A 27,629-nucleotide genomic window follows, 5' to 3' on the forward strand; every position below is an offset into this window, starting at 1 on the left:
GTACACTGAGTCACAGTGAAAAACGTATATTTAAAGTGAGTCCCAGTCATAAAACAATCTAAAAGCTTCTGCTATAGAGAAACTCTTACAGATGATCACCATGACATGTGTAAAAAATGTTCACAGAAGCAGTGACTGTAATAGCAAAAAGCCAGGAGTGACCCAGAGGCCCACTACCAGGAGGCTGGGCAAAGGCACCATGGGATAGTCCTGAGACAGGCTGCTGCAGACAGTGAGGATAAACTCATTACAGCTGCACACAGCAACACAGATGAGTTTCAAATCAAATTATAATCATATTCATGGTACAGTTCTGCTTATATGAAGCCCAGAAGGACGCAAAACTACACAGTATATATTCAGAGACACATTCCTACATTATAAAATGATGAAGAAAAGGGGCAAGGGAGAGGACTCAAGAAAGCTATTCACTCTGGTGAGAATGAAGCAGGGTCCTCTTGGGGAGACACCAGGCAACCAGTCAAGCTCTCTCTCTTAAACACAGATATTCTGACTGATGGTTATACCATTCAGGTATGTTAAGAGCTTTTTTTTCTTTTTATGTATGTTATTCAATGTTCCATAAGCTCTCAAACCTGGGGATCTATACCTGAGCTGATTATTCATTAAAAATCTAGACAGACCCTGGCTTTCAACCAGTCATTCCCTCCCTCTCATGGAAAAGAATGATTTCTGACATGTATTTTCATAATTTAAAAACACCCCTGAAATGAAAATCCTTCGAGTGCCCTTTCTGCTCCTGGCAGGCTGCCAGTGCTGCTGGACTGAGTTATGTGTCATGACTGACCCCAATGTCCTGAGAGTCAGAATTCTCTGGAGGGAAAGGAGGGTTGGCCATCAGATGTACCCACGAATAAGCTGCACAGAGAGATGATCAGAGATTACTGGATTCACGATGGCACGCCTGCCACCTGCCTCAGGATCCCTACCGACCAGTGTCCACTAAGTGCCAGGGGACCAGATGGCTCCATCCTGCTGTAGGGCGCCAGCACAGGGACATGATGGCGGCGTAAGAGCAACCAAAGCACCAAATTAGACCAGAGGTATTTTAATGACATTTTGGCAAGTTTTTTAAACATTCACCTCTGGCTTCCCTGGTGGCTCAGGAAGTAAAGAACCCACCTGCAATGCAAGAGACCTAGGTTTGATCCCTAGATCGGGAAGATCCTTCTCCAGGGGAGAAGGCAACCCACCCCAGTACTCTTGCCTGGAAAATCCCATGGACAGAGGAGCCTGGTGGGCTACAGTCCATGGGGTCGCAAAGAGTCAGACACAACTAAGTGACTAACACTTTCACTTTAGTAATATAGAATTCTACTATTTTCTGTTAATCAATCATAATATAATGGTATTAAGTGAATAATATTACATAATCACAAAAGTAAAAGATGTTTATCAGTTTTCACAATGAATAGCCAGACAAAAAATAATTACAATTAAAAGCCATAATGGAAATATAATTAACCTAACACTATAAAATAATTACCTACAGTTTGGGGGGTTAAGTGGAGTGATGTGCTAAGTGGAAGTGCAAAGATGCAGGGGTTTTCATCTGCCAGCCTTTGTCTTCTGGTTGGAGAATTAAACCTATTTATGTTTAAGGTAATTATCAATGTGTATGATCTTATTACCATTTAAAAAGACACAGTTTCTTGATTACAAAGACTTTTAACCAAATAAATTCATGACCCACCTCATGTTTTAAATCTATCGTGAAGTCAGATTTCAGGGACTCACTCTTTAATCTCTTTGTAAGCCTAGAAAATAAGAGATAATGTGAGGTTTTTTAAAAACCAAAACAGGCATCAAACAAGAATAATACATTCTTGAGACTTTCTAATATTTGAAAACAAAAGTAGAAATTTTAAGGTAAAAGTAAGACTTTCATTTCCTTAAAGCAAAGGACTATGGAAACAGAATTATTTGTACACCAGGAAATGAAGGTAAGACCTGTTGCAAACATAGGTTTCACTGTATGAACACCTGGAAAGTAACATAAAACACAATACGACACAATAATGGCTTTCAAAAAGCCATCAAGTGTGTGAACTCTTGATAATCCTTGACTGAATACAGAAAGGGAAAGCAAAGAAGCTTGCACGACAAGGAAACACAAGTTGCTGCGTTTCAGTCTCCTGTTTTTAATGACCCTAATGAGCTACAGTTTGTGGAGTTTTCAGGGGGAGAGAGCAGATGGTTTCAGGAAAGAATAACAGTTTCAAGTTATTTTCTTGCTTCAAAAAATTATTAATGGCTCTTTTCAACACAGAATAATGCCCCAAACCCCACCAGGCTCTAGAATCCCTGGCTCCTCAGCACCCTCCTGCCACCCCCAGAGCACACCCCTGGCCCAGTTCACCCCGACCCAACCTTCACCTGGCAGCCTTTTCTTTAAGACCAAATTCAAGGGCTTCCAGACTTCCCCTCAAGACTAAACAGAAGCTTCCTCTGCTCCCAGAGTGGGAAGCACAGCCCATTGATCCATCACACACAGCAGCCCCACAACACCCTCTACACGGCTCCTGCTGTGCACCCCAACGCGGCCCACTGCCCCCTGAACCCAGTGCTCAGTGAGCAGCCTGGATGGGTGAGAGCAAATACCAGTGTGTTCCTTGATTCCAAGCTGAGAGAGAGAATTACACACTTACCAAGAACACTCAGATGCCACACGGTTCTATGCTTGTTACAGGACTAGGGGCAGGACCCCTCATTTCAACTACAAACCTCCTAATAAATATTCCCTGGTGGCTCAGATGCTAAAGAATCTGCCTATAACACAGGAGACCCGGGCTCGATCCCTGGTTCGGGAAGATCCCCTGGAGGAGGGCATGGCAACCCACTCCGGTATTCTTGCCTGGAAAATCCCATGGACAGAGGAGCCTGGCGGGCTACAGTCCATGAAGTCGCAAAGAGTTAGACATGACTAAGTGACTAACACTTTCACCTAATAAATATTTTAACTGCAAAGAAATCACAGTGATTTTAAAAAGAAAAGTAGTAACAAATTTCCAAAGTCCTTACTGAGTTTTCAGCCTGGCTGAAGCACAAATATTTCTTTTTTAAGAAATTTTAACTGGAAGATAAATATAATATTGTGCTAGTTTTTGCCATGTATCAACATGAATTGGCCACAGGCATACATGTGTCCCCTCAATCCTGAACCCCCCCACCTCCCTCCCCACCGCATCCCTCTGGGCTGTCACAGGGCACAGGCTTTAGATGCCCTGTGTCATACAGAGATAAAGGAGGAAGACACAGGTTGTAATTTACGTTTAGTTATAAAGCACTGGTTTTTACGGCTGATATGAATGTGGCTTGACGGCCGACAGCCCTAAAAAAGCCCGAAAGAATCTCTGTCACATTCCTGCTGGATATCTGCGCACGGACCATGAGCAGGAGTGGGTGAGGATGTTACATAAAGAGACTGCATTCTCAGTACATTTCTGATATATATTAAGAGGAAAAAACCTGCCCTGGCACGGAATCTTGCCCAGCTCGAATTCTGCTTGGTTGGAGCCAGTTTTTATAAATAAACTCTTTCAAGTTAACTTTGGAATCTGGACTCATGACAAGTGCCTTCAAAATCTGATCAGACCATATTCAGACTCCAAAGACCAAAAACAAGTCATACCTGAGCTTACCACCACAGGCAAGAAACAGGGGCTGTGATCAGATGCCAGTGTCAGACGGCCATGCCACCCCTGCCCCTTAATAGACACCTCTGAACTGCCACCCCAAACAGGCTCTCTACTCCTGACTTTCCAAGTTTCTTTCTCATTCAGTTCTTGTACATTTTCCTTTGAGGAAAACCAGTGAAGGACAGAAAGCGACAGCCACTGAGAGACTCTCTTTAAGATGAGCACTGATTGACTGAAGACAGATCAGTGTATACGCTGGCATCTGTAAGTGGCTGCCTTTAGCAACCCATGGACTCTGCCAGAACCAGTGATGGTTAATCAATATCATGAACTTCCCCTGGATGAGTCAGCCGCATGGGATGCTCGCAGCCTAACCCAGTCATCTCGCAAAGGAGTCCCAGCTCTAAACGTGCGCAGGGGGAATTCACCTAACTGAAGAGGCAAGTCCCAGCGATGGGGCCCAGGTGTCATTCTTCTACACACAACCAAGGGCTATACTCGAGGGCTTTTCAAATGCGAATTTCAGGAACCAGCAAGGCCAGAAATCCCAATTATTTCATGAAAATATTTCTTCATTAAATATTCAGTTACCGGCAAATAAGACATTCGACATTCAGCTTTCAGTTCTAAGCATACAAGAAGCTAGACTGGAAACCTGCAACAAACGGCGAACCCCTCAATCCTGTATTAGGAAAACTTCCTACTGACTTTCCTAATTCCACTTGTGAGATAGTCAGCAGAGTAAGATATTGGAGGAAATCAAGATAACGTTTGCAGGTAGAAAAACAACAGAAGAAACCAGTAACTGTGTTCTGTAGTAACACTTATTTGAAGAAATCACCTTATTGAAAATTAACAAGCATTTATCCAAAAATGCAATTTTTAAAAATTGATGTTAGGGTTAGGAGAACACATTAGATGGATCACCGGAAACATTGGAAAGTGTTAATTCAACATTCACTAATGCAAAGAACTGACTCACCAGTAAAGACCCTGAATGCTGGGAAAGACTGAAGACAGGAGGAGAAGGGGACAACAGAGGATGAGATGGTTGGATGGCATCACCGACTCGATGGACATGAGTTTGAGCAAGCTCCGGGAGTTGGTGATGGATGGGGAAGCCTGGCCTGCTGCAGTCCATGGGGTCACAAAGAGTCAGACACGACTGAGCAGATGACTCAACTGATGCAGAGTATATTTCCAGTGAGGAAGCATTTCTGATGAGAAAGCTTAAGAAAGTGAGTATCATGAGATGTTTTAAGTAACCAGTTTCTCTGGTGACTTGAGTAGAAGAAATGACAAAATGTGGTCCACTGGAGAAGGGAGTGGCAAACCACTTCAGTATTCTTACCTTGAGAACCTCGTGAACAGTATGAAAAGGCAAAAAGATAGGACACTGAAAGATGAACTCCCCAGGATGGTAGGTGCCCAATATGCTACTAGAGATCAGTGAAGAAATAACTCCAGAAAGAATGAAGAGACGGAGCCAAAGCAAAAACAACACTCAGTTATGGATGTGACTGGTGATAGAAGCAAGATCCAATGCTGTAAAGAACAATATTGCTATAGGAACCTGGAATGTTACATCCACGAATCAAGACAAATTGGAAGCGATCAAACAGATGGCAAGAGTAAACGTCGACTTTTTAAGAATCAGCAAACTAAAATGGACTGGAATGGGTGAATTTAACTCAGATGACCATTATATCTACTACCGTGGACAAGAATCCCTTAGAAGAAATGGAGTAGCCATCATAGTCAACAACAGTCCAAAATGCAGTATTTGGATGCAGTCTCAAAAACAACAGAATGATCTCTGTTCGTTTCCAAGGCAAACCATTCAGTATCACGGTAATCCAAGTCTATGCCCCAACCAGTAATGCTGAAGAAGCTGAAGTTGAACAGTTCTATGTAGACCTACAAGACCTTCTAGAATTAACACCCAAAAAAGATGTCCTTTTCATTATAAGGGACTGGAATGAAAAAGTAGGAAATCAAGAAACTCCTGGAGTAACAGGCAAATTTGGCCTTGGTGTACAGAATGAAGCAGGGCAAAGGCTAATAGAGTTCTGCCAAGAGAACGGACTGGTCATAGCAAACACCCTCTTCCAACAACACAAGAGAAGACTCTACACATGGACATCACCAGATGCTTGACACCAAAATTAGATTGATTATTTTCTTTGCAGCCAAAGAAGGAGAAGCTCTATACAGTCAGCAAAAACAAGACTGGAAGCTGATTGTGGCTCAGATCATGAACTCCTTATTGCTAAATTCAGACTTAAATTGAAGAAAGTAGGGAAAACCACTAGACCATTCAGATATGACCTAAATCGAATCCCTTATGCTTATACAGTAGAAGTGAGAAATAGATTTAAGGGATTAGATCTGATAGACACAGTCCCTGATAAACTATGGATGGAGGTTCATGACATCGTACAGGAGGCAGGAATCAAGACCATCCCCTAGAAAAAGAAATGCAAAAATGGCTGTCTGAGGAGGCCTTACAAATAGCTGTGAAAAGAAGAGAAGCCAAAAGCAAAGGTGAAAAGGAAAGATATACCCATTTGAATGTAGAGTTCCAAAGAACAGCAAGGAGAGATAAGGCCTTCCTCAGTGATCGGTGCAAAGAAATAGAGGAAAAAAAATAGAATGAGAAAGACTAGAGATCTCTTCAAGAAAATTAGAGATACCAAGGGAACATGTCATGCACAGATGGGCTCAATAAAGGACAGAAATGGTATGGACCTAACAGAAGCAGAAGATACTAAGAAGAGGTGGCAAGAATACACAGAAGAACTGTACAAAAAAGATCTTCATGACCCAGATAATCACGATGGTGTGATCACTGACCTAGAGCCAGACACCCTGGTATGTGAAGTCAAGTGGGCCTTAGGATGCATCACTACGAACAAAGCTAGTGGAGGTGATGGAATTCCAGTTGAGCTATTTCAAATCCTAAAAGATGATGCTGTGAAAGTGCTGCACTCAATATGCCAGCAAATTTGGAAAACTCAGCAGTGGCCACAGGACCGGAAAGGTCAGTTTTCATTCCAATCCCAAAGAAGGGCAATGCCAAAGAATGCTCAAACTACCACACAATTGCACTCATCTCACACTCTAGCAAAATAATGCCCAAAATTCTCCAAGCCAGGCTTCAACAGTACGTGAACCGTGAACTTTCAGATGTTCAAGCTGTTTTTAGAAAAGGTAGAACCAGAGATCAAATTGCCAACACCCGCTAGATCATTGAAAAAGCAAGAGAGTTTCAGAAAAACATCTATTTCTGCTTATTGACTATGCCAAAGCCTTTGACTGTGTGGATCACAATAAACTGTGGAAAATTCTGAAAGAGATGGGAATACCAGACCACCTGACCTCACCTTGAGAAACCTATATGCAGGTCAGGAAGCAACAGTTAGAACTGGACATGGAACAACAGACTGGTTCCAAATAGGAAAAGGAGTACGTCAAGGCTGTATACTATCACCCTGCTTATTTAACTTATGTGCCGAGTACATCATGAGAAACGCTGGGCTGGAAGAAGCACAAGCTGGAATTAAGACTGCTGGGAGAAATATCAATAACCTCAGATATGAAGATAATACCACCCTTATGGAAGAAAGTAAAGAACTAAAAAGCCTCTTGATGAAAGTGAAAGAGGAAAGTGAAAAAGTTGGCTTAAAGTTCAACATTCAGAAAACAAAGATCATGGCATCTGGTCCCATCACTTCATGGCAAATGGATGGGGAAACAGTGGAAACAGTAGCAGACTTTATTTCTGGGGGCTCCAAAGTCACTACAGATGGTGACTGCAGCCATGAAATTAAAAGATGCTTACTCCTTGGAAGAAAAGTTATGACCAACCTAGACAGCGTATTAAAAAGCAGAGACATTACTTTGTCAACAAAGGTCCGTCTAGTCAAGTCTACGGTTTGTCCAGTAGTCATGTATGGATGTGAGAGTTGGACTGTGAAGAAAGCTGAGCACAGAAGAATTGATGCTTTTGAACTGTGGTGTTGGAGAAGACTCTTGAAGAGTCCCTTGGACTGCAAGGAGATCCAACCTAAAGGAAATCAGTCCTGAATGTTCATTGGAAGGACTGATGTTGAAGCTGAAACGCCAATACTTTGGCCACCTGATGCAAAGAGCTGAGTCATTTGAAAAGACTGATGCTGGGAAAGATTGAAGGCAGGAAGAGAAGAGGATGACAGAGGATGAGATGGTTGGATGGCATCACCAACTCAATGGACATGAGTTTGAGTAAACTCTGGGAGTTGGTAATGGACAGGGAGGCCTGGTGTGCTGCAGTCCATGGGGTCACAAAGAGTCAGACACGACTGAGTGATTGAACTGAACTGAGCAGAAGAAATTCATAAGTAACTATAAATCGTTGCCCTACCTACTGAGTCATCAGTCAAGGAAAGGAGACACGGAGAATAAACACTCCTGCGGTGGGCGCTGTTGACTAACCACACAAGACAGAGCCTTCTAAGAGAATTCTGATTTTGATTAATTTTTTAGGTCAATAAAGAGGTCTCCAGAGTCAGAGTTAGTTTGGTCCCAACTGATGCCCTAAAGTTCCCTGGCAGCTGTTTATGGTCCAGAGGTTGTAGACGCCTTAAGTTGTCCCCATCAACTTTAACCGGATAGGATCCAACTAGACACATCCCAGGTGCAGGGCCTAAGAGACCCGGGTTCAATCCCCGGGCCGGGAAGATCCCCTGGAGCCTCTAACCGTGGAGTATGCTAATCCTTAGTCTCTAGTTGTGCATTTATGTAAAGTTGCTTCAGTCGTGTCTACTCTTTGAAGACTCTATGGACCAAGGCCTGCCAGGCTCCTCTGTCCATAGCATTCTCCAGGCAAGAACACTGGAGTGGGTTCCCATTTCCTTCTCCAATGCACTAAAGTGAAAAGTGAAAGTGAAGTTGTTCAGTCATGTCTGACTCTTTGCGACCCCATGGACTGCACCCCATGGCTCCTCCGTCCATGGGATTCTCCAGGCAAGAACACTGGAGTGGGCTGCCATTGCCTTCTCCAACCTTCTACATCTACAATGGGCTAAAAAGCTTTTCAGGGCTCCAACCCCTAGAAACAGGGCACTTAGTCTAAGAAATAATAGAAACACTTTAATCTTTGTAGAAATAAAAACCACATTTGCATTATCAACTCTCCATTCCTGAAAGAACAAAAAATCACAAATAATCTGAATTATTTAGGTTAAGAGGGCTGTCAACAGCCATATTTCCCCTGAATTACAATTTACCTTCTCCTTTCACATCACAAAAGTATCACTGGGACTATCACACAAATAGCCAGGTACGATTATCTACAGCATCTTCTGCCCGGGCCCCGTTTAAATTCGTGTATATACACATGAACATAACCAGACATCAACCCAGCCGCACAGGCATGCTGCGGATTCATTTCCTTACTAACAAAGTCACGCCTGGAGGTCACCAGGTCCACTGACAGCAGTGGCCACCCTCCTGGGTATAGAGTCCTGAGCACTCATGCGGCCTCCTCAGTCTCACAGTTCATCATTCACCTCATTTTGCAGCAGGTAAGGAAGAGGAAGCACAGAGCAGCTGAGCCCTGAGACAGGACGAGTAAGGGATGGAGCCTCTGTGTCTGGCTCCTGCTTCCGGTCTCCCTGCTCTACCACTCGCTGTCTCTGCTGAAAAGCTCACTCAGATCCACCAGTTACAAGACTTAGCAAAATAAAAGGTGATTCATACACAAAATGAAATGAAAAAAAGTCTAATAAATTCTTACTTGTTTACCAGTGGGATACTAAGGGCCCAGCCGGCAGCCAAGTCAGGATATTTAAAAACTGTAGGATTTTCAGAAAAGGCATAATGGTGAATTATTGTAGATTCTTCGTCATGTAATGCTTTTCCTAAAAACCATTCCTGTTAAATAAAGATAGAAAAAAAAAATTTAAAAAGCCATTCAGGCAAGACCCAAAACAAATAAGTACCATTAGTTTTAGTTAAATATTCTGAGTGATAAAGCATAAGCACAGATTATATATTTTTAAAGAATTTTAACAAAAATATGATACTCATATGATAATGAATACAGCAGAATCTTTGTCTATGAAGAAAGCAATTTAAGATCACACCATCAGGATGAACAAAATGTTAGTCATTACATTATAAACACAAAAATGTTATTTTATAGAATATTTCTTATCAAAATACTATTAAAGAAAACTGTTCCTTTTTTTTTGTTTAGTTCAACATTTATTTAACGAATTTAGGAACAAAGTGATAGTCTATGAATACAACTTGAATATAAAAACAATCAAATGTAGAAATTTACATACTAATTTATTTTTACTGGCTTCCCTGATAGCTCAGTTGGTAAAGAGTCCACCTGCAATGCAAGAGCCCCTGGTTTGATTCCTGGGTTGGGAAGATCCACTAGGGAAGGGATAGGCTACCCACTCCAGTATTCTTGGGCTTCCCTAGTGGCTCAGCTGGTAAAGGCTGTGCCTGCAATGTGGGAGACCTGGGTTCAATTATTTTTATTGACCAAAGCAGAGTCAGTAGGCTGAAAGATGACACACTCAAATTAGGATAATTCAAGAGGTTTATTTGCCAAAGGGACCATAACTCTCCCAGGTATGAGGGGTCAGGAAAGAGCCATGAGTGACATGGCAGGAGCCAGCATGGAGCCCATGGCTGCAGAGCGGTCCCCACCCTCTGGTGCTTGAAAGATGAGAGGAAGGAGACAACAGAAAATTCCTGCCAGAATCAGTGCTTATTTTATTCATTCATTCAATTAACATTTATTATTTGTTATCAATTAACAAATTGATGGCTGGTGGCTCAGACGGTAAAGCGTCTGCCTGCAATGAGGGAGACCCGGGTTCATTCCTGGGTTGGGAGGATCCCCTGGAGAAGACAATGGCACCCCACTCCAGCACTCTTGCCTGGAAAATTCCATGGATGGAGGAGCCTGATAGGCTACAGTCCATGGGGTCGCAAAGAGTTGGACACGACTGACCGACTTCACTTCACTTTGACATTTAACATTTATCCCACACCAGGTGGGAACAGAGCTTATACAACAGTGGGGAGACAGAAAGCAAGCAGGAAAATAAAATGAGTTCAGATAGTGACTGCATGTGCTACAATGAAAATAAAACAGAGTGACGGGGACCACCCTGGAAAAAGAGGGACCCTCTTAGGAGATAACTGCTGAACTCAGCTTTAAGATCACTAAGCTGAGCACACATCTGGGGACGAACAGGTAGGGCAGTTGATATAAAGTCCCTGAGGTGGGAAAAAAAAAAAAAAAACTTGATATATATTTGATGAAAATATTTAGTCCAGTGTGGCTGGAAGATACTGGATATGGGAAACAAGGTACGAAAGAGAAGCCGAAGAGAGACCAGGGTTCATGTGTCACAAGAGAACAGCCTGGGTCAGACCTGCTCTCCCACCAAGAACAAGTACAACAGCTGGAGAAATTCTTAGAGCAAATGACTGAGGGCATCAGAAAGCAACAGGCAAACAGGATGTGAGGGTTAACATCCCAGAGAGCAGGGGAGCCCACCCATGGGAACCTCATATTCATCTTCTTTACCCTCGAGGAATTTGCTAGTTCTCAGAGCAAAGGAAAAGCTATGACAAACCTAGACAGTGTATTAAAGCAGAGACATCCCTTTGCCGAACAAGGTCCATATAGTCAAAGCTATGGTTTCTCCAGTAGTCGTATACAGCTGTGACAGTTGGATCATAAAGAAGGCTGACTGAGCACCAAAGAATTGATGTTTTCGAACTGTGGTGCTGGAGAAGACTCTTGAGTCCCCTGGACAGCAAAGAGATCAAACCTGTCAATCCTAAAGGAAATCAACCCTGAATATTAAATTGGAAAGACTGATGCTGAAGCTCCAATACTTTGGCCACCTGATGCAAAGAGCTGACTCATTGGAAAAGACCCTGATGCTGGGAAAGACTGAAGGCAGGAGGAGAAGGGGAGGACAGAGGACAAGATGGTTGGATGGCATCACTGACTCAATGGACATGAGTTTGAGCAAGCTCCGGGAGTTGGTGATTGACAGGGAGGCTTGGCGTGCTGCAGTCCATGGGGTCGCAGAGTTGGACAAGACTGAGCGACTGAACAAGAGCAAAGGACAGCACAGAACAGAGTGACAACTGGGGGCTCCTGTTTGGCTGCACCGCAGAGACAGAGCTGGGGGCGGAGGCTGCCACGGAGGTCGAGGTTGACGGGGATCCCAAAGGAGTGACGCCAAAATTCTGCCTGCAATCTCCCTTCAACTCCTAGGCTACACGAAAACCAAGAGAAAAACACAAGAACCCAGTGGGAAACAGCAGTGAGGTGGCTAAAATCTAAGCAGAGGGAAACTTCAGCAGTAGTTCTGGGAGCCCAAGGCTGGAGTACAGGGTCTACCGGGAGAAAGGGTCTACGGGTAAGGGCAGTCTGTAAACAGACCTACCCGAACAAGGTCTACAACCCCGGAGAAGATCAAATGTTCCTGTAGGAAGGGATACCACCCACAATCTCTTCAGTTTTTCACATCAAATAGCTGACATTTAGTGAAAATTAACCCTGCACACCAAGAAACAGGACCACACCAAAAACAGAAAAATGAGAACTAGAGCTTCACAAATCAGATTTTGCAGTTAAACTATAGTTAATATGGTTAAGAAAATAGATGAAAAGATGATTTTTACCAAAGAACTAGAACCTATAAATAAGAGCCAGATAGAAATTCTAAAACTGAATAATGCAATAGCTAAAATTAGGAATTCAAGTGAATATCAGACATTAATAATATTGGGTTGGCCAAGAAGTTTGAGTTTGTACAGAAAAACCCAAACAGACTTTTTGGCCAACCCCAATACAAGAGATACCAGGGCTTTCGCTGGTAGCTGAAGCTGGTAAAGAATCCGCCTGCAATGCAGGAGACCCCGGTTCGATTCCTGGGTTGGGAAGACCCGCTGGAGAAGGGAAAGGCTGATAGACAGGGATGCCATTTCCGAGATGCGGGAGACTGATGTGGAAGAGGAACAAAGGGGAATGCAGAGTTCATGTTTGAACTGGGTGAGTCTGCAGCTCCTGTTGGGTACGTGGGCTGTGGGCACAGGATCAGAGAGCACAAAACTCACTCCCTTGGCTCCTTCACACGTGGCTCAAACTGACGTGAGCTGTGAAGTTCTTCCTAAATACCCTAAACAGAGAAGGAAGTCCATCCCAGCCTATCTGGCATCCCTCTCATTTTGTGTTCTTTCCTCCCCAGCACTTATACCATCTGATGCAGTATTTCAGGTCTGCCTACCTCCTGTCTCCCCTGCATCATTATGAACACGCCCTCCTTGTGACCTGGGGTGGTGTCCATTTCGCTCTCCGCTCTATTTGCAGGCTACCTCACCTGCCCCAGGTGCTCCAAGTTTTGTGTTAAATGATGCACCAATCCTGGGAGAGCTTTCAAAGGTAACCATTAAAGAAACGTCAGCAGAATCGTTAAGTACCCGAAGCTCTAAAGCTTGGTAGTATTTTCTGTTATCCAGCCATCACGAGCTCCCTCCCTATTCCTTATCAGAAAATAAAAGCAGGAGAGAGACAGTGCTGTCTCCTAAGAGCCCTCTTCTGCTCATGGCTGTATTTCAAACACCTCCCCGTCTCAGTCTGGGTCAGTTCAGCAACAAGTCATAAATGAGCAGACATGAAAGGTCTAAGTTCCTAGTTACCCGAGGATTTCTTCCCAACACTTTATGGATATATGAAGTCACCACTGGGCAAGGGAAGTAATTATAAAGCAAATAACCTTGGCTTAAGATAGAAAATTCAACATCTTCTTAAAAATTCAAATGACTCGATAACCCTGTATGTGAGACAGCAAAAGAGACACGGATGTATAGAACAGTCTTTTGGACTCTGTGGGAGAGGGCGAGGGTGGGATGATTTGGGAGAACAACATTGAAACATGTATAATATCATATGTGAAATGAATCGCCAGTCCAGGTTCGATGCATGATACAGAATGCTCGGGGCTGGTGCACTGGAAAGACCCAGAGGGATGGGATGGGGAGGGAGGTGGGAGAGGGGTTCAGGATGGGGAACACATGTACACCCGTAGCGGATTCATGTCAATGTATGGCAAAACCAATACAATATTGTAAAGTAATTAGCCTCCAATTAAAATAAATAAATTTATATTAAAAAAAATTCAAATGACTAAACATTAATCAACATGAAAATCACATTTAACATACCATGTAAATATAGCTTATTTAAAGAAAATAAACACTTCATCATAAATAAATAATTTTATCATTTCAATTTTCAGTATATTTTAGCACTTTTCCCAATAATCTCCCACTATTATAATCTCCTGTTCCAAACATAAATTTATGCAGAACATGTTTTTATATTTTAATGATTAATAGCAGTGTTTAGCTATCTAGTATATAAGACTGTTTTTCAATATTTTTGTGGGGGGTTATACTGTAAAGTGGGCTTCCCTGGTGGCTCAGACAGTAAAGAATCCTCCTGCAATGCAGGAGACCTGGGTTCGATCCCGGGTGGGGAAGATCCCCTGGAGAAGGGCATGGCAACCCACTCCACTATTCTTGTCTTGCCTGGAGAATCCGCATGGACAGAGGAGCCTGTCGGTGCTGCAGTCCTTGGGGCTGCAGTCCTTGGGGTAGCAGAGTTGGACACAACTGAGCAACTAAGCATAGATGCATATTATAAACTACTCTAAGGGAGAAATTGGGAGAAGGCAATGGCACCCCACTCCAGTACTCTTGCCTGGAGAATCCCATGGATGGAGGAGCCTGGTGGGCTGCAGTCCATGGGGTCGCTAAGAGTCAGACACGACTTAGCGACTTCACTTTCACTTTTCACTTTCCTGCATTGGAGAAGGAAATGGCAAGCCACTCCAGTGTTCTTGCCTGGAGAATCCCAGGGACGGGGGAGCCTGGTGGGCTGCCATCTATGGGGTCGCACAGAGTCGGACACGACTGAAGCGACTTAGCAGCAAGGGAGAAATTAATACATATTCTGTGAAGAAGCACTCCCTGTTGTGTCCCTCTTTGCAACCCCACGGACTATACAGTCCATGGGATTCTCCAGGCCAGAATACTGGAATGCGTAGCCATTCCCTTCTCTAGGGGATCTTCCCAACCCAGGAATCGAATCCAGGTCTCCGCACTGCAGGTGGATTCTTTACCAGCTGAGCCACCAGGGAAGCCCAGTAATTTGCTTAATGGCTTCTTCATAAAGACTATTAAGACAAACTGTAAAAGAATAACTCAGTGTTCTATTACTATCTTAGAATTACTCTTTGCCAGAACTCATGTTTTACCTCTATTAAGAATTAAAAATTAAAGACATTTCAGCAAATGCACACATAATAAAAGCATACTGTAGGGGAAAAAACCTGAAAGACTTCAATAAGATATAGAAATTTATAGAAATCACCCAGAAAGGCAATTAACAGAGATTAATTACTGTAATAAAGATTAAAGCTTTTCCTTTAAAATATTGTATAACAGCATAAATTTGATTAGTGAGAATGACAAGATATTGAAGGGAAACAATGTCAGAATCCAATGAAATAATGATACTCTAACACATTATTTTAATATAGTTTATTTGTGTCAGTGTCAAAACTAGGTTTACTTTATACTTTTTTCCTAAAATTTCATATGGTCGGGGGGAAAAAAAACACTGGTTTAAGCTAACTTCAACATCATGTAATTTTTATTCCCTAGTACTAGTTTTAAATGAAATAAAACATCCTTGACTTTTTTTCATGTGGTAGAGCTCACAAAAGAAGAAAATATCTTATTTTACCTCTGTTCTGTACTTGCTTTTCATGAACTTGCTCTGAACTTTTAAATTTATCATTCCAATTTTCATTAAAAAGTACAGTGAGTCACCATCTTCTGTACAGAATTAGAGCTATGGATAATGGAAAAAAATAATCTCCAGGTGAAGCAAACACTAGGAGGCGATTAAAACTCCTACATTCCAAAAAAGAGCTGGGAGTTTTTCTCAAGTCAAAGGAAAACATAAAAGCCTAACAAATGTTTTACATAAAATGTGGCCCACAGCACACAGACACTGCTCAGCACCATCTGAAAAGACCAGATGAGACACGTTCATAAATCTTCTCTCCTTTGAAGGAATTATTTTTTTAACCTAACAACTTTCGCATTCAATTACATCTGTGTTTCCCCAGAAATCAAAAGCATGAAAAGAAATCATAATGGGTCCTCACAGCATTTAAAAAGCATCAAGACCAGTGGTTTTATTGTAGTAACAAACTTTCCAGTGTTTGAGAAACCAACCTAATGGTCACCGTTGCCCAATTCTGTGTGTGTCCACATCAACAAACCCTGCGGGCACTGGGAAGCCATGGCTCCTTTTCTGTACTCTCAATGAATCTGATTCACTTCTGGAGTGGGCATCAGAACAGGGGTGGGGTGGATGTCTAGCAATACCAGAAAGGACCCAATTCCGCTTATTCCACATTGGAAGAACCCCATTAAGTGATCAGGGCATAACCTGAGCTTCTCCAAGAGAACTGAACAGCCTAATTTACCCTCCACAAAGCTGCAGAGCTGCCTGTGAACCTCCAGAGACACTGCATGTAGCCCAGCAGGTTAGCTGACGTTTCAGTTACTCAGTCCTACACAAACATTTAGGGCTTCCCAGGTGGCTCAGTGGTAAAGAATCCACCTGCCAATGCAGAAGACACAGGAGATGCAGGTTTTATCCCTGAGTCAGGAAGATCCCCTGGAGGAGAGCGTGGCAACCCACCCCAGTATCCTTGCCTGGGAAATCCCATGGACAGAGGAGCCTAGCAGGCTACAGTCCATGAGGTTGCAAAGAGTCAGACACGATTGAGCATGCACACACACACACATATTTACTAACCACCTGCTGCTGCTGCTAAGTCACTTCAGTCGTGTCCGACTCTGTGTGACCCCATAGATGGCAGCCCACCAGGCTCTCCCGTCCCTGGGATTCTCCAGGCAAGAACACTGGAGTGGGTTGCCATTTCCTTCTCCAATGCATGAAAGTGAAAAGTGAAAGTGAAGTTGCTCAGTCGTGTCCGACTCTTAGTGACCTCATGGACTGCAGCCTACCAGGCTCCTCCGTCCATGGGATTTTCCAGGCAAGAGTACTGGAATGGGGTGCCATCGCCTTCTCCATTACTGACCACCTAGTAAGTGTTAAACACTGTGTTCAGCACTCAGAACTCAGAGGTAAACATGATCCATCTGCAACATCCTATCTGCATGAGATAAAATGTTAAAATATGAAGGCAGGGGTGAACTTTTCTCACAAGGTATTTCTGTCTCACCTCCAGACCTCAGATACTGTTCCCTCTGCTTAGAGTTCTCTCTCCTATTAACTCCTACTCACTCCACGGGACTCAGGTTAAATGTCACATTATGTCATGACCTTCCCAGATAAGATCTGATGCCCTGCTGTGTTACTTCTAACAACACCCAGTGTTTCCCTTAAAAGATGTCTCACTTTTAACTGTAACTGCTTCTTCAATGGTCCATCACCCCCTGCTCCTCTGCACCATCCATTCAGTCAAGACCGTTGTCTGTCTGTCCAAGCTCCTGCTATCATAGTGCCCAACACACAGTTGGTACTCAAAGTTATTTCTTACCTAAAACAATATGTGGTCATTGTTGATAAAGAGAAATAACCAATTGGAACTTATTTCTTAACTCTGGTTTATAGTTTTCTTAATTCTCTAAAACTGGTAAAACATATAGTTTTTTTTTCCATTTAGAAACGGCTCATTGTAAGTTCCATCTGTCTGACAGCTCCAAACCTCAAAGAGAATTATTTAACATTGCTTCCAGATATTTAACTGCTATTTCATTCTTTTTTCTTTAAAGTTAAAGCAAGTTTATTGAGAGAGATACACATTCCATATAATATGCTGCATATCACAGGGTAAGAGCGGCCTATTTTGTTCTTCTTAATTTTAAATTAAGTGTTTTTATTAGACTGAAAAACCTCTTAATCAAAATTAAACTTCCTTTAAGCACTTTCTCCATGCAAAAAAAAAAAAAATACTTGAAGTTGTATTTACCTTTGATGGGTCATATCTTCTGAGTGTTTCTAAGAGTTGTACAATTTGTATTCTTGTATCTTCTTCACAGAAGAAAATCCATGATGAATTTCTGCTATATGTTACAGAAAAGCTGAGAAAAAGAAAGATTCTAGTAATCATTTTTATAAAGTGAGTTGATAACAAGGTTTAAAACTTACTAAGGAAGAGAAAGCAGGAAGTAAATACAGGACATATAAAATAGCAAGAAATCTGAATTTTTTACCCTATATTTTTCTTCCATGTACAGTTTCAGCTTATATTAATAGAAAAGCCAGATACTAATGGTTTGTGGAACAGCCAGAGTTCAAGTTAACTCTTTCCATGACAAACCCCAGCTCAACAGATCTCAAAATCAGTCTCAAAATATCAAATATACTGATATTATATCTTTTAAGACAGAAACATTTAAAAATATAAGCTATTCATGATTAAGAATCAATCATTAAGAAATCTGATTAAGGCAGCAGTCATAGAATCCAATGACTTTACTTGCTGACTCTCGGGAAAAACACAGTTAGTGAGAAAACAAGGGAGCCTGCAAGTGTCAGGTAGAGATGCCAATAATGAGCACATTTCATGGGCAACGTACTGCGGTAACAGCGGAAGTATGGTCCACGCGCCTTCCTGCTGAGCCAGCTGGTGAAGGAGGAGCACAGTGGGCATTTCCTGAAGAAACAACCATCAGAGCAAAAAATAAATAATACAATATGACCACAAAGATTTCTTTAAAAGACTCAAATTTCAAACCAGGTATTTTTAAAGATCTGACATTTTATTCTTCATACTACTCTTTTTTGTTCTCTTCAGGAGCCACTAGAAATGAAGGACTTCAACTGAACCCACACAAACTCCCCAGCGCCTAGGCTCCAGACAGCGCTGGAGCCCTGAAATTTGCATATCTGCAAAGAGGACTGGAAGGGAAGAGCCCAGGGCAAGTGAGGGAAAACTCAGAGGTATAAACACAGCTTTTACTGTGTACCCAACGGAGGAAGCGTGTGGAAAATGGAAAATAAAACACTTCGGCTAAACAAAAGGAATAATATACAATTTATTTCATGGGAAGAAAAAAATTTTAGAATGCCCTAAAAACACTAAAACACCATCATAATGAAGAGCTTCAGTTCTGAAAACTAGAAATAGAATCCTTAAGTACTCAGGCAACAACAGTTACAGCATAATGATGGAATTTCAAAATCTATAAACTTAGTAAGAATGAAGATCCAGAAATAGACACAACTATAGCTATATATACATGCATATACATATACATAGAGACTCATATTTTTTAAGCTATAAATATAAAACGATTAAGCAGTATTCAATCTATTTGCAGTTGTGACAAGCCAAAAGTCAGACATATAATATGCTTGAACACCCCCACAACAAACTCCAGCATATTCTGTGCTTTATACAAGCTATATCCAGGTAACTATTACAGGCAAAAGACTTTAAGGATACATGTTTAACTATTTGAAATATTACCACACTAAAGTAGATTCCATACCATTTTGAAGTTCATATAAGCTTATTATTTAAGAAAGAATGATTTTCAATATAAATCTTTGAACTATCAAATATGTCTTATTTCTTCATTTTATATAGTATTTTTTAACTTTCATGTACAAATATGAAATGTAAAAACAGTAACCTAAGGTTACATCTACTCAAGGCTATAGTTTTTCCAGTGGTCATGTATGGATGTGAGAGTTGGACTGTGAAGAAGGCTGAGCGCCGAAGAATTGATGCTTTTGGACTGTGGTGTTGGAGAAGACTCGAGAGTCCCGTGGACTACAAGGAGATCCAACCAGTCCATCCGAAAGGAGATCAGCCCTGGGATTTCTTTGGAAGGAATGATGCTAAAGCTGAAACTTCAGTACTTTGGCCACCTCATGCGAAGAGTTGACTCATTGGAAAAGACTGATGCTGGGAGGGATTGGGGGCAGGAGGAGAAGGGGATGACAGAGGATGAGATGACTGGATGGTATCACTGACTCGATGGACGTGAGTTTGAGTGAACTCCAGGAGTTGGTGATGGACAGGGAGGCCTGGCGTGCTGCGATTCATGGGGTCACAAAGAGTCGGACACGACTGAACTGAACTGAACTGAACTGAAGGTTACATCACACTAACAATATGGCATGTTACAGAGAAAAGCAAACCCTGAAGTTTGAATTAGCAGCTACCCAATATAACTCTGGGCTTTCCTACTGTTGATTCTGAATAATGAAGTAATTCTCACTGTCTTTCAAAATGTGTTATATGTATACATATACACATACTAGCTGTATGTTTTATACACATATATGCCATATATGCACACATATATGCCATATCTGTACATGTACACATATATAGCTATATGCTATATACATATATATGCCATAAATACACAAATATATACCACACACATATTCATAGGGGATTATATCAGAGAAAAAAATCATGTGTGAAGATAACTAATAACTTTAACACATGCATTAAAATTTCAAATAATTATTTGTTGCTCAGTCACTATGTTGTGTTCCAACTCTCTGCAACCCCATGGACTGCAACATGCCAGGCTTCCCTGTCCTTCACTACATCCTGGAGTTCTCTCAAACTAATTGGGACCATGCTAATATGCACTAGCTAGAAAAGAAACACAGAAGACACTTAAAAAAAAAAGTCTTACAAGAAAATAAGTAGCAAATGCGCTTTTATGTAGCAAATGAAATTACAATAATGAAGACATTATGACAATGGGAATGTCTTTACATTAAATATTAAAACAGACATAACTCCAACCATGCAAAACAAAACAGAGAGCATAACGGAGCCAGAAAAATGAAAATATTTGTGTCAGAATGATGAAATGATTACATATACACTTTAAACTATCTTTTAAGTAAAAATCTGTTTTCAGCAAAAATAAATACAAAAATGTGGCTTCCAAACAAGAGCCACCCTTCTGAGTTATATGGCAAGTTACAGGAAATATACAAGGGATGGCAACAAGCATTGCTATGACACCAGACAAGTAACTTCAGCAGAAAGACTGTGAGGGCCCTTGCCAGGCAAAGATGCAAAGGTCAGGATGATAGAAGTGCAGCAGACAAAGGTTTAGGCAGTAAAAAGGAGGAGTTAAAGTCTAGACTAAAATAAGCTCTCTGGATTACTAGTGGGTTACAATCTTTCCTATCTCCATTACTTTTTGTTTACTAAATCACATGCCTGGATTTCTATTTGCTTCAGTTGGTTAACACAAAAATGGCAGCCAAGTTTTCTGTACCTCTGCATCTCCAAATAGAAATATTTCAAAAACTAGTGTTCTATGTTGACAACTATCTCCAAATACGTCTCAAAATATAAAATAGGTCCTCACTTGATACTCAAAAACATGATCTTGAATAAGCCAAGGCCATTTGTGAGAGTTGGACCATAAAGAAGGCTGAGCACTGAAAAACTGGTGCTTTCAAATTGTGGCGTTTGAGAAGACTTTCTTGAGGGTTCCGGGGACAGCGAGGAGATCAAACCTGTCAATCCTAATGAAAATCAATCCTGAATACTCATTGGAAACATTAATGCTGAAGCTCCAATACTTTGGCCACCTGATGCAAAGAGCTGACTCATTGATGCTGGGAAAGATTGAGGGCAAGAGGAGAAAAGGGAGACAGAGAATGAGATGGTTAGATAGTATCACCAATTCAATGGACACGAATTTGAGCAAACTCCAGGACATAGTGAAGGACAGGAGAGCTCAGCAACTGAACAATAACATTTTACTTACAAAGTTTTGTCTATTAATCCTCAGAAAGTACCAATAGCTTTTATTCTTGTTTTATATATACATATGTGTGTATATATGTATGTATGTATGTGTGTGTATTTATGTATTCTCGTCTGTATGCACAACAGACCCAGACTTAGATACACACATATTCATATGTATTGAGTTGGCCAAGATGTTCATTCAGAGTTTTCTGTAAGGTATTATAGAAAAACGCAAATCAACTTTTTGGCCAACCAAATATTAGCATGGTGTGGGTGTGCTCAGTCCGGCTCTTTGCAACCCATGGACCGTAGTACCCCAGGCTGCTCTGCCCATGGGATCATCCCGGCAAGAATACAGGAGCAGGTTGCCATTTTCTCCTCCAGGGGATCTTCCAGACCCAGGAATCAAACCCATGTCTCTTGCATCTCCTACGTTGGCAGGCAGATTCTTTACCACCGCGCCACCTGGGAAGCCCTTATTAGCTCCCTGAGATAAAATAATTTAAAAGCTAACAAAAAATGTTCCATCAAATGATCTTATCTCAGTTCTTAGCACTTGAGACTGTAATAATTTACATTCTTTCTGTCTGCTCTATCCAGACTACAAGACTTACACCTCTCTGAAGTACCATATCAACAGCTTAAAGCACTTTTGGACACAAAGACCACTTTTTAAAATGTAATGCCTGGCTGAATAAGAAAGAGTTTTTAAACAAAAAATCAAGGGAAAAGTAAGAAAATGTTCTATCAACAGAGCCCTTTGGAGTAAAAGCTAGACGCTATGGCACTGATGTGTGGAGTACTGCCTCTCACCAACCTAAAGAACGCTTATAACCATGTCAAACCTAAAAGCTGAAGGTAAAATTCTATCAAGAATGAGATAATACCATTTCAGAGGCAAGCATAAGGGAACTAAAAATACAAATAATCAAATCAGGGTAAATGACAGAAAAGGAAAATTTTTTAAATGGAAAAGTTGATCATGGTAATTTAAATACTTTAATTCTATTTGTCTCATTGAACCAAAAATCTACATTTCTAGCAGGCATCTGCTTCTATCCTAATAAGCACTTTGAAGTCAGAAAGCCTACAGAACCGTCCCACAGTACTTGCTTTGAATTTTTTTTCTCAAGGCACATTCGAATTTAAAGACACTAATAATTACTGGGAACCAAAAATTCAAAACCAACACTCTCCCTTGTTACCTGGCTCTCATACATATTCATCATCTTCATTCACGAAAAGGTTCAGAATCCACAGCTGAGCATCTGAAGATGCTCTGAGAGGAAAAAGCCCATTATTCTTGATATGGAGGGAGCAATCATTCAAAATTTATATCTAGAAATATCAGTAGTATGACTGAAAATGCCAACATGTGAATGTAGATCAAAGCAGATTAATATTTTAAATGTCATAAGTAACTTTAATTATTAGACAAATTTGGTTTGGGACCACTTTAGTCCTTCTGCCTCTCTCGAAAAAAAAAAAAAAAATCCACTAATTTAAGTCTGTGATGCTTTCCTTTTCCCTTGTCAACAGACTATTTCCCAAAATATGTAACTTGTCCTTGCATGTGAGCTAAGTCGCCTCAGTCGTGTCCAACTCTTTTTGACCCTATGGACCATCACCCGCCAGGCTCCTCTGTCCATGGGATTCTCCAGGCAAGAATACTGGAGTGGGTTGCCATGCCCTCCTCCAGGGGATCTCCCTGGCCCAGGGATTGAACCCAGGTCTCTTAGGTCTCCTGCACTGGGAGGTGGGTTCTTTACCACTAGCGCCACCCATACCTTAATATAAAATATAAGCCTGGCAGTACATGAGTTTATGGTCTAATTCAGTCTCATTATTAAGACCAAGTACTCAGAAAGCAAAACCCAAGACATTTGTTAGTATTAGGCAAACATTCTAAAGGACTGAATTGTGTTTTAAGACTGATCCCAGTTCAAATGCATTTCCAAAGCCCAACAATTATATAGTTTTTAGGCACTGAACTGAGCTTTTAGACTAACAAATAGATCATGACAAAAATTAACATCTGTTTATTGTTATAATTTCTTCCATATGAAGTAGGCCTATCTTATGAGGATAATAATAGAGATGCATAATATCTTGTTGGGAACATATATCAGACAGATTTACTAGCCTTTAAAAACCCACCATTCATTTGTGGACCAGCAGATTACATGTAATGCTATAATAACAAACCTTCCAAGAATCTAAGCCTATATTAAATATATTTTCCCCCAGAAATCTGTCTTAATCATTAACTGTCATTTCTTAACAAGAGAAAAATATTACCTCATCATTGATGTAATTTATTTTAATTTATGTAATTTATTTACTTTGAAATGCTCTACTAAATACATTTTTATGGTTCATAAAACCTGCTTTAAATAATCATTCACTCATTCATGAAAGGCAGTGAAGTTTAGCATTTTAGGAACCTGATTTCTGGAGCCAAAGTGCTTACATCAGAATCCTAGCTCCAGCTCTTCTGAACCCTGCAGCCTTGAGCAAGTTCCCAGACCTGCCTGTGGTCTGTTCTCTCACCTCTAATACGAGGGTAACAACAGTCCTGGGGATCAAGTGAGTTAATATATGCCAAGCACTTGGCACATGCTTGAATGTGATGGTTACTAATATTATTATTGATTGTATGGTATTTGTTGAGCAACTGCTATGTGCCAGGTACTGTTCTAGGATGACAGCAAACAACTGTGCAAACATAGGGCAGAGTCCCTGCCCTCTTGGATCTCAAGTTCTAATGAAGGAGGCAGGCATTAAGCAAAGAAATCTAGAATACACTGTCAACAAAAAAATGGTATTAAAAAAAAATAAAGCCAGGTAAAGTGAGAGAGGGCACAGGCATGGAGTTACTTGCACACAGCAGCCGCAGTGATCTGCTGCCTGGCCCTGAGGTTAAGGCCCCACCTGCGTGTCGGGAGACAGGCCAGAACTGAGAGGCAGACCTGACAGCACCTCTTATGAGGGATGGGAGCACGGGCAGGTTGCTGAATCCCGCGAGGCCTTGGTTTCCTCTCTGCAAATGGGGAGAGTTACAGAAACCACATAATAACTTAGACGAGCTGAGGCTTCAAAAGTGGCAGAGTGCACTGACACGAGCACAAAGTAAAACAAAGATGACAGTGTGTGCTAAGTCCCTGCAGTCGTGTCCAACTCTGTGAGACTCCATGGACTGTAGCCCTCCAGGCTCCTCTGTCCATGGGATTCTCCAGGCAAGCATACTGGAGTGGGTTGCCATGCCCTCCTCCAGGGGATCTTCCCGACCCAGGGATCAAACTCAAGTCTCTTACGTCTCCTGCACTGGCAGGTGGGTTCTTTACCACTAGCAGGCACTCAATAAAAGTCAGCTGTGGTCACTCCTGTAGATGTGAACCCTCCTCGAGGGTCTCCACTGCAGACCCCAGCCCCACGTGTTAGGAGTCTCTCTAATCCCACCAAGCCCACCTTCCCAAATAGGAACTCAGGGTGCTGTGTGAGCTCAGAGTGGCTGCTGCTGCTGCTGCTGCTAAGTCGCTTCAGTCATGTCCGATTCTGTGTGACCCCACAGATGGCAGCCCACCAGGCTCCCCTGTCCCTGGGATTCTCCAGGCAAGAACACTGGAGTGGGTTGCCATTTCCTTCTCCAATGCATGAAAGTAAAAAGTGAAAGTGAAGTTGCTCAGTCGTATCCGACTCTTAGCGAGCCCATGGACTGAGCCCTCTGCTAACATCCCAAGAGACCCCAGTTCACTGTCTCCATCCGTGGGAGTCCCTGCAGCCACCCCAGGCAGGAGTCCAGCAAACAGTACTTCAAGGCTCAGTTCAGATGTCACAACAAACCCAAACTTTCCAACCAGGGCAGTCTGCTGCCTGGCTTGTGTTTTCATGGTGGCTGCTGATGTGGCTGCAGAAAGGAACGTACAGTGTCCCTTGATCCTAGCATAGGCCTCCTGGAGGGCAGCTCATGCAGGGGCCCGACCACAGGGAATCACAAGGAAGAGGTCACCCCACCGGGTGTCACCTCCACACACCAGCATGTGCTGCCACCGCATCTGGTCCTGACGTCACCACCAGGGGAAGGAGAGCTGGTGATCACTTCAGGACTTCCCTGGAGGTCCAGTGAAGACTCCATGCTTCCACTGCTCCCTGGTTGGGGAACTAAGATCCTGCATGCCAAGCCGCGTGACCAAAAAATAAAAAAAATTAAGTGACCACATCTATGGGTCCTGGCTCCAGACTCAGAATCCTGAGTTACAACATCCAACACCCTCCCTGAGTGGGGGAGACCCTGAATCTGGCCTCTGATGTCTTTAGTGGGCTGAGCCCACTCCCACCAGACTCACATGGGGTTGAATTTGCTGGTAAGGGAGGGGGTCCGAATGCTGGGGGCCAAACAGAAAGGCGTGTTCATGACAAGATGTGAGGAATTCACTGCTGAGCAAGCCCCTGAGGAAGTGGACTGTCCCACTGTTCTGCATTCTGGGGCATCTTGCTCAAGCCTTGCCTGAGTCAATATTCCACAAAGACTTAGTAAACGGATGCATAAATTCTTATTCAATAGCAATGTAATAAAAACATTACCTAACACCTGTCAATTATGACAAAAAACAAACTTCACTAAGAAATTAAGCATTTGATTGGTCTCACCTGAAAAAGGAAAAGACCCTGATGCTGGAAAAGATTGAAGGCAGGAGGAGAAGGGGGCAACAGAGGACAGGATGGCCTCACCGACTCAATGGACATGAGCTTGAGCAAGCTCCAGGAGATGGTGAGGGACAGGGAAGCCTGGCATGCTGCAGTCCATAGGGTCGCAAAGTCAGACACAACTTAGCGACTGAAAACAACAAATAGGGAAGCTTAGTGAAAGCCACTTGACTCACAGCTCACCCTTCAAGGAAGTGCTTCACCCTACCTCCTTGCCAACAAAAAAAAAGTCTAAAAATAGAAAACATAAGGCCATTTTCTTAAGCTTCTTCACACTAATCCATGAAAAGCTTTGCTCCCAGCTCTCCTGGCTTATTGCATGGAAATAAGGTTTGTTTGTTTTTTTTAATTAATAAGCCAAGGCCTAACTCTTCTCAAGAAAACAGTGATTTCCAAAACTTTCTGTGAATAAGCAGAACGAATCATTTATTTGTACTGTTATAATTCTGCCAGGTTTTAAATAAAGTTCATGCCACAAAAGATGGCAGCAAAATTAGAAGTGCCTGTTCTCTTCACTTTGATTATTTGATTTCCATGTAAATCTTAGAGTCAGCCTGGCAATTTCCAGTGAAACACCTACGGGAGTTTTCATTGGGATTGCATTTAATCTCTTGATAAATTTAAGGGAAATGGACACACTATTGAATCTTACAATCTATGACTATGCTTTTTCTCTGTTCATTTAGGCTTTAATTTTTCTTTAACTTACCTGAGAAAGCTGTCTGCAGGTCAGGAAGCAACAGAGCCAGACGCGAAACAACTGACCGGTTCACAACTGGGAAAGGAGCACATCAAGGGTGTGTGCTGTCACCTTGCTTACTTAACTTACATGCAGAGCGAAGTGAAGAGAAGCGAAACTCGCTCAGTCGCGTCTGACTCTTTGCGGAGTCATCATGATGCAGAGTACATCATGAGAAATGCCGGGCTGGATGGATCACAAGCTGGAATCAAGATTGCTGAGAGAAATAACAACCTCAGATGTGCAGATGATGCCGCCCTAATGGCAGAAAGCAAAGAGGAACTGAACAACCTCTCAATGAAGATGAAAGAAGAGAGTGAAAAGGCTGGCTTAAAACTCAACATTCAAAAAACAAAGATCATGGCATCTGGTCCCATCACTTCATGGCAAACAGATGGGGGAAAAAAATGAAACAGTGACTTCATTTTCTTGGGCTCCAAAATCACTGTGAATGGGGACTGTAGCCATGAAAGTAAAAGATGCTTGCTAGTTGGAAGGAAAGCTATGATAAACCTAGACAGCATACTGAAAACCAGAGACATCACTTTGCCAACTAAGGTCCATCTAGTCAAAGCTATGGTTTTTCCAGTAGTCTGTATGGATGTGAGAGTTGGACTCTAAAGAAAGCTGAACACGGAAGAATTGATGCTTTTG

General features: G+C 42.0%; 1 protein-coding gene across 1 annotated transcript in view; it reads right to left on the reverse strand.

Moving 5' to 3' along the window:
* B3GLCT (beta 3-glucosyltransferase) overlaps nucleotides 1-27,629 on the reverse strand; it is a 118,898-nt gene that overhangs the window by 48,223 nt on the left and 43,046 nt on the right. Inside the window, exons 6-9 of the mRNA XM_086330781.1 lie at nucleotides 18,369-18,445; nucleotides 17,759-17,870; nucleotides 9,436-9,572; nucleotides 1,715-1,778 (exon numbers count right to left, since the gene is read on the reverse strand). Of these exons, the coding sequence (XP_086186907.1) occupies nucleotides 1,715-1,778; nucleotides 9,436-9,572; nucleotides 17,759-17,870; nucleotides 18,369-18,445 (390 nt within the window). The remainder of the gene's footprint in view (nucleotides 1-1,714; nucleotides 1,779-9,435; nucleotides 9,573-17,758; nucleotides 17,871-18,368; nucleotides 18,446-27,629) is intronic.

This window comes from Bos grunniens, chromosome 12 (assembly GCF_055505025.1).
Source record: "Bos grunniens cultivar Pamir isolate PY7600 chromosome 12, Bosgru_T2T1.0, whole genome shotgun sequence".
Classification (NCBI taxonomy): domain Eukaryota; kingdom Metazoa; phylum Chordata; class Mammalia; order Artiodactyla; family Bovidae; genus Bos; species Bos grunniens.